This window comes from Calidris pugnax, unplaced genomic scaffold, assembly GCF_001431845.1.
Source record: "Calidris pugnax isolate Ruff unplaced genomic scaffold, ASM143184v1 scaffold38, whole genome shotgun sequence".
In the NCBI taxonomy this organism is placed as follows: domain Eukaryota; kingdom Metazoa; phylum Chordata; class Aves; order Charadriiformes; family Scolopacidae; genus Calidris; species Calidris pugnax.
In genome coordinates this window covers 3,690,867-3,706,667 of record NW_015090995.1, presented here as the reverse complement: position 1 = coordinate 3,706,667, position 15,801 = coordinate 3,690,867, and the positions used below count along the sequence as shown (strand labels likewise).

The 15,801-nt window shown below is 55.2% G+C and overlaps 1 protein-coding gene across 5 annotated transcripts in view; it reads right to left on the bottom strand.

Moving 5' to 3' along the window:
* Positions 1-5,111: 5,111 nt before the first annotated feature.
* The window catches only part of F8 (coagulation factor VIII, procoagulant component), a 31,932-nt gene continuing 21,242 nt past the window's right edge, over positions 5,112-15,801 (bottom strand). For 2 of the 5 annotated variants that reach the window (XM_014955307.1, XM_014955306.1), the window contains 8 exons: positions 15,464-15,632; positions 14,437-14,643; positions 13,630-13,858; positions 13,350-13,532; positions 13,027-13,143; positions 11,760-11,831; positions 11,343-11,428; positions 10,365-10,887 (listed from right to left, as the gene is read on the bottom strand). In XM_014955307.1, coding sequence (XP_014810793.1) covers positions 10,675-10,887; positions 11,343-11,428; positions 11,760-11,831; positions 13,027-13,143; positions 13,350-13,532; positions 13,630-13,858; positions 14,437-14,643; positions 15,464-15,632 — 1,276 coding nt within the window. In that variant the 3' untranslated portion in view covers positions 10,365-10,674. Of the gene's footprint in view, positions 5,542-5,770; positions 5,948-6,225; positions 6,375-7,532; positions 7,678-8,531; positions 8,688-9,142; positions 9,229-9,559; positions 9,718-10,363; positions 10,888-11,342; positions 11,429-11,759; positions 11,832-13,026; positions 13,144-13,349; positions 13,533-13,629; positions 13,859-14,436; positions 14,644-15,463; positions 15,633-15,801 lie in introns of those variants that run through there. The other 3 variants (XM_014955310.1, XM_014955308.1, XM_014955309.1) reach the window with 3 other exon arrangements.

The window sequence follows — 15,801 nt, the reverse complement described above, 5'->3', positions numbered from 1 at the left end:
CGGTCCCGGCTCCAGCAGCGCCGCGGGATCTCCCGCACACGCTCCGCCCGGGAGGCAGCGGCGGAGGCCGGCGCGGCGCCGGGCGGAGCCACAGAGCGGGGGAGGACCGGGGGGAGGACCGGGGGCGGCCCCCGCGGGCAGCGCCGACGCACCGGGGACTGCCCAACCCGCCCCCGGGGCCGGGTGTCCGGGGTGGAAGGGATGGGGCACGGCGGAGCGGGGGCAGCTCGGAGCCTGGCTGCACGCGTGGGGTCTTTCGCACACACACACCCACAGACACACACACGAGTGTCCCCATCGTGCCCCTTGGTGGGGATGACGGGACGGTTGGATGGATGGGCCAACGTTGGATGGATGGGCCAACGTTGGATGGATGGGTCAACCTTGGATGGATGGGCCAACATTAATGGGATGAGCTTCAACAAGACCAAGTGCCAGGTCCTGCCCTTGGGCCACACCAACCCCATCCCCAGGTCCAGGCTGGGGGAAGCGTGGCTGGAGCTGCCTGGTGGAAAAGGACCTGGGGCTTCTAATTGGAATGGGCTGCCCAGGGAGGTGGTTGAGGCACCATCCCTGGAGGTGTTCAAAAGATGGGTTGATGTAGTGCTGGGAGGAATGGTTTAGTGATGATGCTCCTTGTTTGTTGTGTGGGCGTCTATTTCTGTCAGTTAGGTTGACGGTTGGACAAGATGATCTTTAAGGTCCCTTCCAACCTAGAAGATTCTGTGATTCTGTAATTGACAAGCGGCTGAGTATGAGCCACCAGTGTGCCCAGGTGGCCAAGAAAGCCAAGGGCATCCTGGCTTGTATTAGAAAGAGTGTGGCCAGCAGAAGTAGGGAGGTGGTTGTCCCCCTCTACTCAGCACTGGTGAGGTCACACCTGGAGTATTGTGTCCAGTTCTGGGCACCTCAATACAAGAGAGATCTGGAGGTGCTGGAGCGGAGCACCAGCAGAGGAGGGCAATGAAGCTGGTGAAGGGCCTGGAGAATAAATCATACAAAGAACGATTGAGGGAGCTGGGACTGTTTAGTTTGAAGAAGAGGAGGCTGAGGGGTTGCCCCCCACCCCCTACAACGTGGGGTGGGGGACAAGAAACACAGAGAGCAGAGAGGAGCCCTGCAGTTAATCGTGAAATACGCAGTAGGAAGGAGAAATATGGCAAGAGACACCCGACAGACAAAAAAAGGAAATCTAAATCTGTTCATTCCCTCCTGGTTACGTACAGGGAAACCGAGGCAGAGGAGGTGGTGAGCAGGCCGGCTCCATGGCTGAGCTGGGGAGAAATATGGCAAGAGACACCCGACAGACAGAAAAGGGAAATCTAAATCCGTTCCAGAAAGCCAAGGGCATCCTGGCTTGTATTAGAAAGAGTGTGGCCAGCAGAAGTAGGGAGGTGGTTGTCCCCCTCTACTCAGCACTGGTGAGGTCACACCTGGAGTATTGTGTCCAGTTCTGGGCACCTCAATACAAGAGAGATCTGGAGGTGCTGGAGCGGAGCACCAGCAGAGGAGGGCAATGAAGCTGGTGAAGGGCCTGGAGAATAAATCATACAAAGAACGATTGAGGGAGCTGGGACTGTTTAGTTTGAAGAAGAGGAGGCTGAGGGGTTGCCCCCCACCCCCTACAACGTGGGGTGGGGGGCAAGAAACACAGAGAGCAGAGAGAAGCCCTGCAGTTAATCGTGAAATACGCAGTAGGAAGGAGAAATATGGCAAGAGACACCCGACAGACAAAAAAAGGAAATCTAAATCTGTTCATTCCCTCCTGGTTACGTACAGGGAAACCGAGGCAGAGGAGGTGGTGAGCAGGCCGGCTCCATGGCTGAGCTGGGAGTTAAGCTGTGCTTTCCTGAGTTTGCTTCGCTCCCTTTCGGCCACGGTGCCTGCCCAGGTGCTCTCTTGAGCGTGTTGCATCCCATTTCAGGATGGCAGGGATGTGTTTTGTCCTCCTGGAGACACCAGATAGCTGTGTCATCCCTGGATCACCCAGCCCAGGCGATCCTAGCCGCTGCACCACGAAAGGGGATAAGACCCCCAGCATCCAGGAGGATTTGGCCAGGTGGCCCTGGCCACAGCAGGGCTCTTTGCTGGGTGGTGACTCCGTAGGACACCCCCTGGCCAGGAGGCAGAGGGCTTTGTGCTGGTTCAGCCCTTCTTCTGCACAGAAGTGTCTGTGGCTCGGGGGAGGCTGTGATGCAGCTCAGATCTGCCTTGTGCTGGGAGGAAACGGCGTCTGGTCTCCATTCCACACAAGATAAATGTCAAGAGACACTTCCAGTAATGGATGCCAGAGCTTGGCAGGCTCTGACACATCTGCCCACAGCCCCTTCCCAGTGCTCTCGCAGTGCCTGCCCAGGTGCTCTCTTGAGCGTGTTGCATCCCATTTCAGGATGGCAGGGATGTGTTTTGTCCTCCTGGAGACACCAGATAGCTGTGTCATCCCTGGATCACCCAGCCCAGGCGATCCTAGCCGCTGCACCACGAAAGGGGATAAGACCCCCAGCATCCAGGAGGATTTGGCCAGGTGGCCCTGGCCACAGCAGGGCTCTTTGCTGGGTGGTGACTCCGTAGGACACCCCCTGGCCAGGAGGCAGAGGGCTTTGTGCTGGTTCAGCCCTTCTTCTGCACAGAAGTGTCTGTGGCTCGGGGGAGGCTGTGATGCAGCTCAGATCTGCCTTGTGCTGGGAGGAAACGGCGTCTGGTCTCCATTCCACACCGTCTATTTCTGTCAGTTAGGTTGACGGTTGGACAAGATGATCTTTAAGGTCCCTTCCACATCTGCCCACAGCCCCTTCCCAGTGCTCTCGCCCAAGCACAGCCCCTTCGCTGCTTCCTGGGTGGCTGGAGAACATCCTGGAGCTGCCCAGGGATGGATGGTGAAGGCTGCTCGGCTTCCTGCAGAGATTTCAGCCCTGTTTCCTCTTCGAAAATGATCCAGAGGGAGCTCTGGTGCACGCAGCTTTCCCTCTGATCTAACCCTCTGTCACCAGACGAATGTGCCACAATGCAGCAGCCTGTGTCTGGAGACAGGATGAGCCTGAGCATCCACTGATACAGCCAGGGACTGTGTCCCTGCTTCACCAAGCAGAGCTGGGTACCAGCCCCGAGGGACAAGGGAGCCAGGACCGTACAGAGCACCCTGTGTGATGGACTGCACCCACCTCTGGGCCAGCTCCTGGATGGGCTTGTGGTCCTCACCAACTTTTGTGTTGCAAAATCTCCCTGTTCTCAACCAACCCCAGTCAGTCCCTCATCCTGGTGGATATTTAAGCTTCAGATGCTCAGGCCCAGTCTGGCCTGCAGTGGTAGCCACGGGCAGAGGGTGCAGATGGCTGCTCCTGCCCAAGGGCATCAACATGGGGGTCTGGGCCAGTTCCTCAGACTGGGTCTCTGTCTACAGTCCAGGTGCTGTTTGGGGCTGAGCTGCTGACTCTGCTCTATCCTCTCTGCCATCAGGCCCTTCACCATGTCTGGGATGCTCCTCTGCACTAGTGGTCCAGAGGCTGTGGCCAACTGTCCTTGAGCAGCATTGGCCACTGCGCTCAGGGGAGATGCAGTGGCCTCGGGGCTGAGGAAGGTTGCCTTGAGAAGGGCCCCAGGTGGCAGGTTCTGTCCTCCCAGGCTGAAGGCTACACTGCCTCAGGCAGGGGTGTTCCCCTTTGAGAAGCTTCAGGCCAGCACTTGCCAGGCAGTGTCTCCTCACAGCTGTGTCTGGTTATTGTCAGAATGCAATTAAGCCAAAGGGTGATTGCATCTCCTGCTTGGGGCTCTAATGTAATCACTGCCACAGCAAAGGCTCCCTGTACAGCAATGTGGAGCCCAGAAGTTGCATCAGGCTCTTTCAGCCTTGATTCATTCAAGACACCACCTTCTGATCTCTGCTGGGTGTGGGGTCCCAGAAAGGTCAGGCCACCAGGTTGATCTGCAGCATGTGTCCCTGCTTCCCCAAGAGCCAGGCTATGGAGGGGAGCATCTGTGTGCACCAGAGCACCCCTGAGGGTGGCCAGGAGCTGGGTGGCCCAGAGCAACCGTTCCTCACACAACCATCCTGCTTCATGGCAGGGACTCAGTGTCCCCACCATGGCCACCCCCTGGTGCTGCTGGCAGAGCTCTCCTCAGAGACTCCTTGACTCTGGTAGGGTGCCTTGGGAATTCACAAGCCAACCTCTGGACAGTGCTGGGCTAGTGCACCTACCCTGCCCATCTCACTGTGATGGAGACCGGTGCCTGGCTGACCCCCACCATTCTCCAAAAACCCCTCATAACCCTTCTTTCCACCCCACGCCAGCTGCCAGAGGTGGTTGTGGGGCCACAGGCTCCTCTGCTGCAGAGGAAGGACTCACAGCCCTGAGGATGGGTTGGTGCAGGCTCTGATGAGCCAGCAGTGATGACAACGCTGTCACCGCCATGGAGGAGAAGCGTGCTGCCCAGCAGGCATGACCCCACGCCTGCTCCACATCCCACTGGTTGCTCTGGGCCTTTGCAAGGTGACCATTGTTCAGGAAGGTCCTCATCCCACGAGGGCAAGTGTCACCCCAGTCTTCGCTGTTCCCGGGAGGAGAAACATCTACCACTGTGTGGGTTGTGTGCCAGGGAGGGGGAGATACACCAGTGGTGGGAAGATGGCTCCGGCCCATGACACACCTTGCTGGGGATTGTGGCAAGGCAGCAGCTCATCCAGTGGCCCAGGTCCCACCAGAGCCCCAGGGAGCCACAGGCACATACAGAACTCCTCCAGTGAGTGACCAAGGAGGGCTTGCTCAAGGTAGCCATGGAAAGCAGGATAGTGGCACCCAACCATGGCAGCAGGACGTTATGGGAAGGAGACGAAGGGAAGTGGAGGGCCAAAGCCCAGCCCCGAGTCAGGTTGAGCAAGAGCTGCCTCCCTTGAGCCACTGATCCCCACCGATTGTGAAATGGATGCTGGGGCCTGGAGAAAGGCCTCCTCCCCCAGCCCTTATCTTTGCTGCTTCCTCCTCCTCTAGGACTGTGCCCGGGCAGTCCCAGCTTGTGCAAAACGAAGCTGAGAAGCTCTGGGGCTAATTAATTACTAGCTGCTGGTAATGCTGACTGAGCCCCCGGGGACTCCAAGAGGAGAAAGTGCAGCAAGATACTGGAAAATTACTGTTTAATTCTTCAGCATTAGACTGGAAAATTACTGTTTAACTCTTCAGCATTATGTCTGAATATATGGCATCTGGTAGATGAAGGACAGGAAGAGGCTGATAAGGAGCTGGCCGTGGCAACTGCCCTGTAAGCCTCGTCCTCCCCGGCAGCAGGGGTGGCCAGGTCCCTGGAAGGTTGGCTCCAGCCCTGGTGAGAGTTCAGTGTCCGTTTAGATGCGGGTCCTTGGGCCAGCACTGGCCATGCCTGACCCTGCAGCCATCAGTAGTCCTGCTGAGTGTCACAGCCCAGGAGCTCTATCCTCAGGGCAATGTGGTTGTGCCACCGGCGGGGGTGTATCCTCACGTAGCGTGCAAAGAGGGGGGGCTCCAGGGTGTTCGTCACCGGGCTGGTGTGGTCTTGGTTTGCCTTGAAAATCTGGAGAGGAGAGAGGAATCAAGGGTGTGCTCTCCCCTGCTGGTATAGGGACCCCATGACATGATCAACCCCAAAAAGCATCACTTGGGAATGTTTTAGGGAGGGAAAAGCACAGCCCAGCTCATTGATTTTGCAAAAAATCCCCTGAGCATGTTTGCTGGCAAGGGCTGTGCTTACTGCCCCAGGGGTGGCCATGGGCTGCCTCTGGCCGTGGAGCAGCTCTGCCTACCTTCTCCTTGCCATCCTGCAGGACCGGGCTCCAGTGCACACCGTTCTGGCTGCTGGAGACAGCAAACTCCTTCACAAACATGGGGGTGAAGACAGCTTTGGCACCTTGGGTTATGATGGCGGTCACCTTCTTGGTTGCTTCCAAGTCCACCTGCAACCACTCGCTGGGGCTGTTGCTCTGGGGAAGGACAGACTGCTTTCAGCCCTTCAGCAGCAATGAGCAAGACACACGTTTGTCGCAGCTGAAGCCAAGCTAGCCCTGCACATAGTCCTGGGCATCACCTGCCCTACCAGGTGTCTGGTTGGAGCTCCTGGGTGCTAAAACCAGGCAACTTGCACAGTGCATGTGGCTGTACACACTCCCCACACAGCCCTGGCCAGGAGAGATTGCAAGCACCCACCCTCTCTGCTGGGATTCCCCCCCTGCCTGCCTGGGGACCTCCTTGCATGGGCTACCTTTGGCCTCCATGCGTTGGTCCTTCCCTGCAGGTTCAGACGGGCCTGGGATGGCGACCAGTTGGAGAAGACATTGATGCTGGAGGAGGACGCAGAGATGCGCTGGTCAGGGATCCCTCTGTTCTCCATTCCTAGGGGGATGGAGCAGCCTGGGAGAGAGGAGGGATGCTTGTTAGAAGGGGGAACAGACCCATCATGGAGATGCCTTCTGGCTGTTCACTGCTCCAGGTGCCCTCTAGGCATTTTCCCTGGTTACAGGTCCTCCTGTGCCTGTGTCACTGTTCCTGCACTGCTCAGGGCCTCTGTGTGCAATGTGGCTCTGGCTGGGGAGTGCCAAACTACACTGGCCACTAGTCCCACCTTCTTTTCTCCCTGGAGATTTTATCTAGGAGGAATGTGAAGAATGTGTGTATCTGCCAGGACACAAGGAGAACCTGTCTCCAGGGGAAAGGCAAGAATACCTAGCAGGGAGACACCCTGCATGGGGCACACTTATGGCAAGGGGTGACAGTCCAGCCACTGCTGCTTGTAGTTCCTGCAGAGCCTGCCCTTTTGATGTGTGAAGCTAAAGAAAGGATCACAGAGCACCACTGTGGGCCAGAGTAGGCTTGCCTTGGAGCCCCTGCATGGACATCTTCCTGTGCAACCTGCTCTGGGTGGACCTGCTTTGCTAGGGGGGTTGGACCAGATGATCTCCAGAGGTCCCTTCCAGCCCCATATCATTCTGCGATCTATCATTCTGTAATCTGTGGAGTGGCAAAACCAGAGGAAAAGCCAAAAGCATCTGTCTCTGCTTGTTCCCTGCTCCCCCAGACTGAGGCAGCAGCTCCCCAGCTATCGGCTTAGCTGCTGCTGGAGGTCTGGTGGTGCAGGAAAAAGCAGTGGTGAGAAGTGTCCCCACGCTCTCCCTTTGGCATTGCCGTCTCTAAGTTAGCTGCTGCTGGAGGTCTGGGGGTGCAGGAAAAAGCAGTGGTGAGAAGTGTCCCCATGCTCTCCCTTTGGCATTGCTGTCTCTAAGACAATAATGAGATTCAGCTATCGGCTTAGCTGCTGCTGGAGGTCTGGTGGTGCAGGAAAAAGCAGTGGTGAGAAGTGTCCCCACGCTCTCCCTTTGGCATTGCCGTCTCTAAGACAATAATGAGATTTTTCCAGCTTTGTTCCCCACCGACATTCCCATGCCATCTCCAGCCTCCTCCTTTCCCCCTCCACAACCGCCTGGGGTGTCCTGAAACACGTGGGGCTGGTGCTCAGCACCCCACTGTGTCAAGCCCTGGCTTTGGTGCTCGGTGCCCGGAGGTGGGACGTACTGTTCAGATCGCAGCCGATGAGCTCCATGCGCAGCGTGGTCCGGATGCTGTAGTGAGTGGGGTGAATTCGGATGTACCGGGCTACGATCGGAGGGTTGAAGCGATTTTCTTTCACTCCAGTTGCATCCACGTTTCCAAAGAACAGCTGCAGGGAAAGGGAGAAAAAAGGATTGTTGTGCCAGTGGAAAGAGAACTAAACAGGGCCAGGATTAGTGGGGAGAAGAACATTCCTGTCTGGCACTTTTCTATCTTATCACCATCCTCACAAGAGAACGGCAGCTCAGGGAAAGCTTTCAGATGTGATTCAGACCAAATAAGTGTGAATGGGCCAAATCAGGATGAATCACTGAGAAACAGGAGGAGAAACTGTGCAAACAAACATGTTTTTATATTTTCACCAGAAGGGAGAAAAAGAAGAAGGACAAACATGTTTTTATATTTTCACCAGAAGGGTGAAAAAGAAGAATTAAAAAAAAGTAATTCCTGGGACTTTTGAACCTGGGAAAAGTTTTGGCCCCAGCTGGTGTACATTATGGAGGTTTTTCTGGATACTTTCCTTCTCCCACTGGAATGGGCTTATGCTCATTTAGGTTGTGGGTATTTTTTTATGAGTAGAGATCCCCCAAATCATCTGCATCTACACAATGTTATCAGAAAGCCAAATTTGCCTTTGGGGTCAAAAGAGATATTCAGGCAAAATCTTATGCCTAGCTCTAAGTAACATGCTACATAATGTTAATTGGTGGATCTCACAGCCACCTGGGATCGTGGAAAGAAATAGCTCAGTCAGTTTAAAATGAGACAGATGGACACAGACGGCAAGTCCCTTGCAGATCTGTGATTCAGCCATCCTGGCAGTGCATGCTCACTGTTCCTGCCCTAATCAAATATCTCAGGGACTCAGGAGATCTCTGTCCTGTGCACAGAGCTCCCTAGACCTCATCACCCCAAAAGACTCCATTCTGGGGAGACAGTCTCCTCAAGACCCGCTTGCCTTACCATCTGGGTGCTGGTGGCGTTCCCCTTGTATGTCTTCCACCTTTGCCCATCAAGGCTGTAGAAGACAACAAACTGTGAGACGTAAAGGCTGGAGAACTTCTGACGGGCCCCTTGGGTTTTTATGCCGTGAATAATCATGAGATGCAAAAGGTCCACCTGAGAACAAAAGTCAAGGGTTCATTTCTGATGGAAAACCCAAGCCGTGTTCAGGCAACGCACTGTAAACCCATGGAACTCGCTTCCTTGTGACGTAACCGAGCCCAAACGACAACAACAGGTTATGAAAATAGTTCAAATAAGTTTCATAAGGCCAGAAGTCAGTCAACAGCTGGGAGAGGGCAGGGGAGAGCTGTTTGGAGAGGTGAGCTGTTCTCACTTGGTCTTTGGGGGATTTTTTGCACAATCCAATGCTGCAGCTGAACCATCAGGTGATTCCTCTGCTGCTCTGAGAATGGGTTTGGGGGTCAGGACAGCTGCAACCATGGCCAGACCAACTGCCATCAGGATCTCAGAGCTGGCTTCCCAGAGGGGAAGTAGCAGGATGTAGCTGGGGAGACATTGGTCACCCGCAACGTCCCCAGTGCTGTCTCCAGTTACAGGGCCCCTCTTACCTGGATCCAGGCATTGCCACTGTTGGTGCTCCAAGCATTGATGGAACCGGTGTTATCCAGCCTGGCCAGGTGAGGAGCCCACTGCCCTGTGAGGAGAACACACAAATATGAGGGTACTGCTGGCTCCTGGGGCTGCCCAGTCTGAAGTGGTGAGAAGTTCATCCACAGGATGGAGCCTGAGGATCACTCTAGGGTTTAGTAGCCACGTAAGGGGTGACACAACACTGACACGATGGGTCAGACACGTGGGAAGGCACCTCCACATCTTAAGTGGGATGCTGGCATGGGCACGGGTGGAGGAAGGACGCTGCCAGGGACTCGGTGCAGCAGAGCCTTGGCCCGGCAACCACGTGAGTTGTGTTGGCTGAAGCTGCCCTGACCTCAGCTGCCTTCCTCGCAGCAACAACCCCTACTCACCATACTGCCCCGACGCCGTGATCTGAGAGTCTGCAATGTGGCCCGAGGCCAGGCCGAGGGCGTTCCGGCAGTCTGCAGCCAAACAGGGAGAAGGAGGGTGAAAACCAGGGAGAGCTGATTAGGTAACAAGGCTTTGGAAGGAAAAGCCTAGGCTGGGTAGGTTGTCTCAAGCCTCCAGGAGCCCCCAGGCTTGTTTGTCTCACACCAAACGGTGGGTTTCAGATGCCTCTACACCCACCCCTGAATTTTAAGGGTGCTGGAAGTTCTTGCTCCCGTCCCCAGCATCAGTCACAGCAGCCTCTTGCCAAACTCCTGTCCCCGAGTCCCCGACCTCTCATTCCCGTGTCCTGATCTCCCAGCAATGCTGACGAGTGTCTCTTCCTTATACCCATGTCTTGCTCCTGAGCCTTTTTGTTGCTAGGCAGCATCTTTTAAAAACAAATATCACGTCGCCAAAGGAAAGTCTGCCTGACACCTCTGTCTCTCTGTGTCTCACTTCTGGTCTGCTGAGCACAGGGCTGTTTGTCTCTTATAATAACCATTATTATTAGCGACTTGTCACATCTTGGCATCTCCACCGCATGGCAAATGCTTCTGGGGAAAATGGGAATTTGAAATCTCACGCAGATTTGTAACTTATGGGAACAGTTTCTGGCTGACATTTAATACTCTGTTAGGAAGAGGAGAGACTGTCACGGATAAAAGACTACTCTCACACACCGCTTCCCCCGGTGCTTGCTTATGGTGAGTTTATGCTCATTTAGGTTGTGGGTATTTTTTTATGAGTAGAGATCCCCCAAATCATCTGCATCTACACAATGTTATCAGAAAGCCAAATTTGCCTTTGGGGTCAAAAGAGATATTCAGGCAAAATCTTATGCCTAGCTCTAAGTAACATGCTACATAATGTTAATTGGTGGATCTCACAGCCACCTGGGATCGTGGAAAGAAATAGCTCAGTCAGTTTAAAATGAGACAGATGGACACAGACGGCAAGTCCCTTGCAGATCTGTGATTCAGCCATCCTGGCAGTGCATGCTCACTGTTCCTACAGTATCAAATATCTCAGGGACTCAGGAGATCTCTGCCCCGTGCACAGAGCTCCCTAGACCTCATCACCCCAAAAGACTCCATTCTGGGCAGACAGTCTCCTCAAGACCCGCTTGCCTTACCATCTGGGTGCTGGTGGCGTTCCCCTTGTATGTCTTCCACCTTTGCCCATCAAGGCTGTAGAAGACAACAAACTGTGAGACGTAAAGGCTGGAGAACTTCTGACGGGCCCCTTGGGTTTTTATGCCGTGAATAATCATGAGATGCAAAAGGTCCACCTGAGAACAAAAGTCAAGGGTTCATTTCTGATGGAAAACCCAAGCCGTGTTCAGGCAACGCACTGTAAACCCATGGAACTCGCTTCCTTGTGACGTAACCGAGCCCAAACGACAACAACAGGTTATGAAAATAGTTCAAATAAGTTTCATAAGGCCAGAAGTCAGTCAACAGCTGGGAGAGGGCAGGGGAGAGCTGTTTGGAGAGGTGAGCTGTTCTCACTTGGTCTTTGGGGGATTTTTTGCACAATCCAATGCTGCAGCTGAACCATCAGGTGATTCCTCTGCTGCTCTGAGAACAGGTTTGGGGGTCAGGCCAGCAGCAACCATGGCCAGACCAACTGCCATCAGGATCTCAGAGCTGGCTTCCCAGAGGGGAAGTAGCAGGATGTAGCTGGGGAGACACTGGTCACCTGCAACGTCCCCAGTGTTGTCTCCAGTTACAGAGCCCCTCTTACCTGGATCCAGGCATTGCCACTGTTGGTGCTCCAAGCATTGATGGAACCGGTGTTATCCAGCCTGGCCAGGTGAGGAGCCCACTGCCCTGTGAGGAGAACACACAAATATGAGGGTACTGCTGGCTCCTGGGGCTGCCCAGTCTGAAGTGGTGAGAAGTTCATCCACAGGATGGAGCCTGAGGATCACTCTAGGGTTTAGTAGCCACGTAAGGGGTGACACAACACTGACACGATGGGTCAGACACGTGGGAAGGCACCTCCACATCTTAAGTGGGATGCTGGCATGGGCACGGGTGGAGGAAGGACGCTGCCAGGGACTCGGTGTAGCAGAGCCTTGGCCCGGCAACCACGTGAGTTGTGTTGGCTGAAGCTGCCCTGACCTCAGCTGCCTTCCTCGCAGCAACAACCCCTACTCACCATACTGCCCCGACGCCGTGATCTGAGAGTCTGCAATGTGGCCCGAGGCCAGGCCGAGGGCGTTCCGGCAGTCTGCAGCCAAACAGGGAGAAGGAGGGTGAAAACCAGGGAGAGCTGATTAGGAAAGGCTTTGGAAGGAAAAGCCTAGGCTGGGTAGGTTGTCTCAAGCCTCCAGGAGCCCCCAGGCTTGTTTGTCTCACACCAAACGGTGGGTTTCAGATGCCTCTACACCCACCCCTGAATTTTAAGGGTGCTGGAAGTTCTTGCTCCCGTCCCCAGCATCAGTCACAGCAGCCTCTTGCCAAACTCCTGTCCCCGAGTCCCCGACCTCTCATTCCCGTGTCCTGATCTCCCAGCAATGCTGACGAGTGTCTCTTCCTTATACCCATGTCTTGCTCCTGAGCCTTTTTGTTGCTAGGCAGCATCTTTTAAAAACAAATATCACGTCGCCAAAGGAAAGTCTGCCTGACACCTCTGTCTCTCTGTGTCTCACTTCTGGTCTGCTGAGCACAGGGCTGTTTGTCTCTTATAATAACCATTATTATTAGCGACTTGTCACATCTTGGCATCTCCACCGCATGGCAAATGCTTCTGGGGAAAATGGGAATTTGAAATCTCACGCAGATTTGTAACTTATGGGAACAGTTTCTGGCTGACATTTAATACTCTGTTAGGAAGAGGAGAGACTGTCACGGATAAAAGACTACTCTCACACACCGCTTCCCCCGGTGCTTGCTTATGGTGAGGTAGAAACGTGGTGTTCAGGGGTGAATGGAGTCAGAGGTTTCCTGGATTTCGCAGTTGCTCTTGGGGCTGTGTCTGTCAGAGCAACCTGTAGTCAGACAGTGTCACTCGCTGCCTCCTGCCATCACTCCGTGCCTCAGTTTACCTCTCGACACGAGGTTAGGCAGCTGGGCACTGTACCCTCCTGACAGTATGGGGCAGGCACCGGCATGTGCCCGCAGTTGCTGGGGTAAGTGCATTTTCCAGGAGGTCCAGGGACCCTCAGGTTTGGAAAACAGGAGCTTTGGGGACAAATATTTGCAGGGAAGTGAAGCTGGTCTCCCAGCCTTCACCCCAACCATGTCCCTGACTGTGCTGTGTGGGGTGGCAAGGGCTGAAGTTGCAACTTCAAGTGAAAACACAGAAGACCTCACTTGGGCCACCCCAGGGGAAATTGTGAGAGCCCTGAGGGGACAGGGAGCTCAAAAACATGCTGGCTGTGGCCATGGCAGCAAGAGGGTCAGGGTCAAAGAGGATCACTCACCCATGTTGTACACGAGGAAGAGAGCACTCATCCCAGCTTGCTGGTGCTCCCCCACTTTGCACTCTACCCGCCAGATCCCGGCATGTGAAGGCCACATCTCCACCGTCCCGAAGACACCTGGCCAGGAATGGAGAGCAGAGCAGAGGGGAATTACTGGCTGGAATGAGATGCCACCATGCCAAGCACTGTGCAAACACAGAGCCAGACTCTTCCAGATCCATTCCCCCCTCCTTGCTATCCCCCCGGAGACTTGGCACTTCCTAACGGGCATGGACATGAAGCCCCAGCAGCTGGGTGTACACGGTGCCCGCTCTGTGTCTCACCAGGATAAAGGTTGTAGACTCCCATGCGATACTCCTGGCTGGTCCTGACGCTGAACAGCTGCCCGTGAAAGTGGACGGAGTGGATATCCTCAGTGCTGCCCATGTTCAGGAGGTGCCATCGGACCCTCTGCTGCTGAGCCATCACCAGCCCAGGCAGTGTGTCACTCACGTAGCCGTTGATGGCTGGGGAAGGCAACGGTCAGGAGCAGCTCAAGGCTTCAGGGTTTTCCCATCCCAATATGGGTTGTGGGACGGAAAGGGCAAGGGTGAGAATCCTCACCGTGGAAGGAATGGTTTCTCTTAAAGTCAGGGTTGTCCTGCTGGATGCGGCAGGGAGGGCGGCAGTTCCTCTTCATGTTCTCCAGGAAGTACCAGCTTTTGGTCTCATCAAAGATGGTGAAGAGCAGGGAGAACTCCTGCACAGCTAGCTGTCGCCTGAAAGCAAAGCTCAGCACCCCGTGGCGGCAGATGATCAGTGGCCCAATGAGGCCCGAGTGCAGATCCTTCTCCTGTCAGGTAGCCAGGAAAGAAGGGTTTGCCTCAGAGGGGGAGGCAGCACTGATGCCCACAGGTGGCACAGCAGTGAGGAGAGCGGTGGCCCTGTCTCATCCCTGGCTTGGCTCCCACTCGTGCACAGGGCATGGCACATGCAAGGTGGGAAAGACAAGCTGGGTTCGCTGGGGATCCTCACTCTGCCCCCAGCTAAGAAAGGCTGTGCAGCATGTATTTGCACGTGCTCTCCATGAGAAGTGGTATCTGTCTGTCTGTCCAACTGTCCAACAGTCCCTATCCCACTACCATTGGAACCCGTGGGCCAAATTCAGCTAGATTTGGCAGAGGGGTAGGAGACTGCAGAATGTTGGTTCCCTACAAGTCTTATGAGCTGGTACCACTGGGGAGAGGGGGGGAAACAAGAGAAGGGACGAGAGGAGAAAGCACCAGCATGGATTCATCACTGTATTAGACACTTGAGAATCTATGCAGCCACAGGCTGCTCTCAGCACAGCACCACAGGGAAAGCCTTGACCTCGCAGCCAGGACCCAGGTGTGCTGCCCATCTCTCCTTCCTGGGATGTCTCCTACCTACCAGGTCCACGTTGGAGAAGTAAGCCCAGGCCTTGCAGTCGAACTCGTGGGTGGTGGGTGCCATCTGAGGCAGGACTTTCCAGGAGTACCTCCGGAGCTCACCAGGCTGCACCGCCTCTCCACCCTGCGTCGTACCCTGAGTCTCCTCGTAGGCTTGCAGCGTGGAGTGGAAGGAGAAGGGTCGTGAGGCCAGGTTCTTGAACGTAATCTGCACCGGAGGGAAGGGAAAGCAAAGGGACTGTAGGAGGGTGCAGGGCTGAGAGGGATCTGGACCCTGGGGTTGGATCCAAGCAGCTGGTGGGAAGGAGGCAGCCATGCCCCTGGTGCCCAGACCTCCAGTTGGGCCAACTCCTGCTGAATCACAAGCTGTGGCTGTGCAGTGTGATCCCCAATGGAAAGTTCATCCGGCCATGTCAGCAGGATGAGGCCCTCTGCCTGCTCAATGGGAGCCAGGAGAGCTACACTACTGTCTCTGGAGCCCAAAGGTGCTCAATCCATCCTGGTGAAGACTTCAGTGAAAACTGGGCAACTTCTCCAGGCATATGAGTCCTGAGCTTGGTGAAGAGCCTTTCACCTCTTCCTTAGGTGGGCACTAAAGGACCTTTGGTGGTGAGGGAAGCCCAAGCCTGCTTTCACATAGAGCACCTAAAGAAGCTGTGCTGAACCCTGCTTAGCTCATTACGCTCTTTACAATCCCTTCACCCAAAAGGCTCCCCATGAAACTCAGAAGCTGTTACAGGGGTTGGGTCTGTCTCTGGGCCATGGCGTTGCACCTGAACACTCTGAGGTTCCTACTGGCCCATTCCTCCACCCACTGAGGTCCCTCTGAATGGTGGCTCTGCCTCCCAACGTGGTGCCATCCACATGCCATGCAGGGTGCCAAATGGGCAGCTCCTGCCTCCAAGCCCTGAAAGTGAACCTGCTGGCATCACAGCACCTGCAGGCCCACCTCAGCTCTCCCTCTGCCTGAGCACAACCAGCAACGGGGGGATTTCGGGTATTATGGGAAATGGGAACTTTCAATTCACCATGATGACGTCTTCAACTTCTGCCCTGATGTATGGCCCGAGGATGCCCAAGTGCTCGTCCAGCTCTCCCCGCTGCAGCGGCTGCGTGAAGGAATCGTCCATGTACTCTCGGAAAACCACCTTGCGGTACTGCCGGAAGGGCTTCCTCCTGCCACTCCAAGGGTCCCTGCTGGGGTGAAGGCAGTTGAGCAAGTCAGGTGATACTGTCCCACAGGGAGGACACAGAGCCTAGAGCGTCCCTGACACCCTTGCAAGGAAGCTTGGAGTTACAAAACCTCCTAAGTGGAGGGAAGGTCCTAGGAGCATCCTTCCCCTGGGCTGGGTCATGCAGTCGGAGA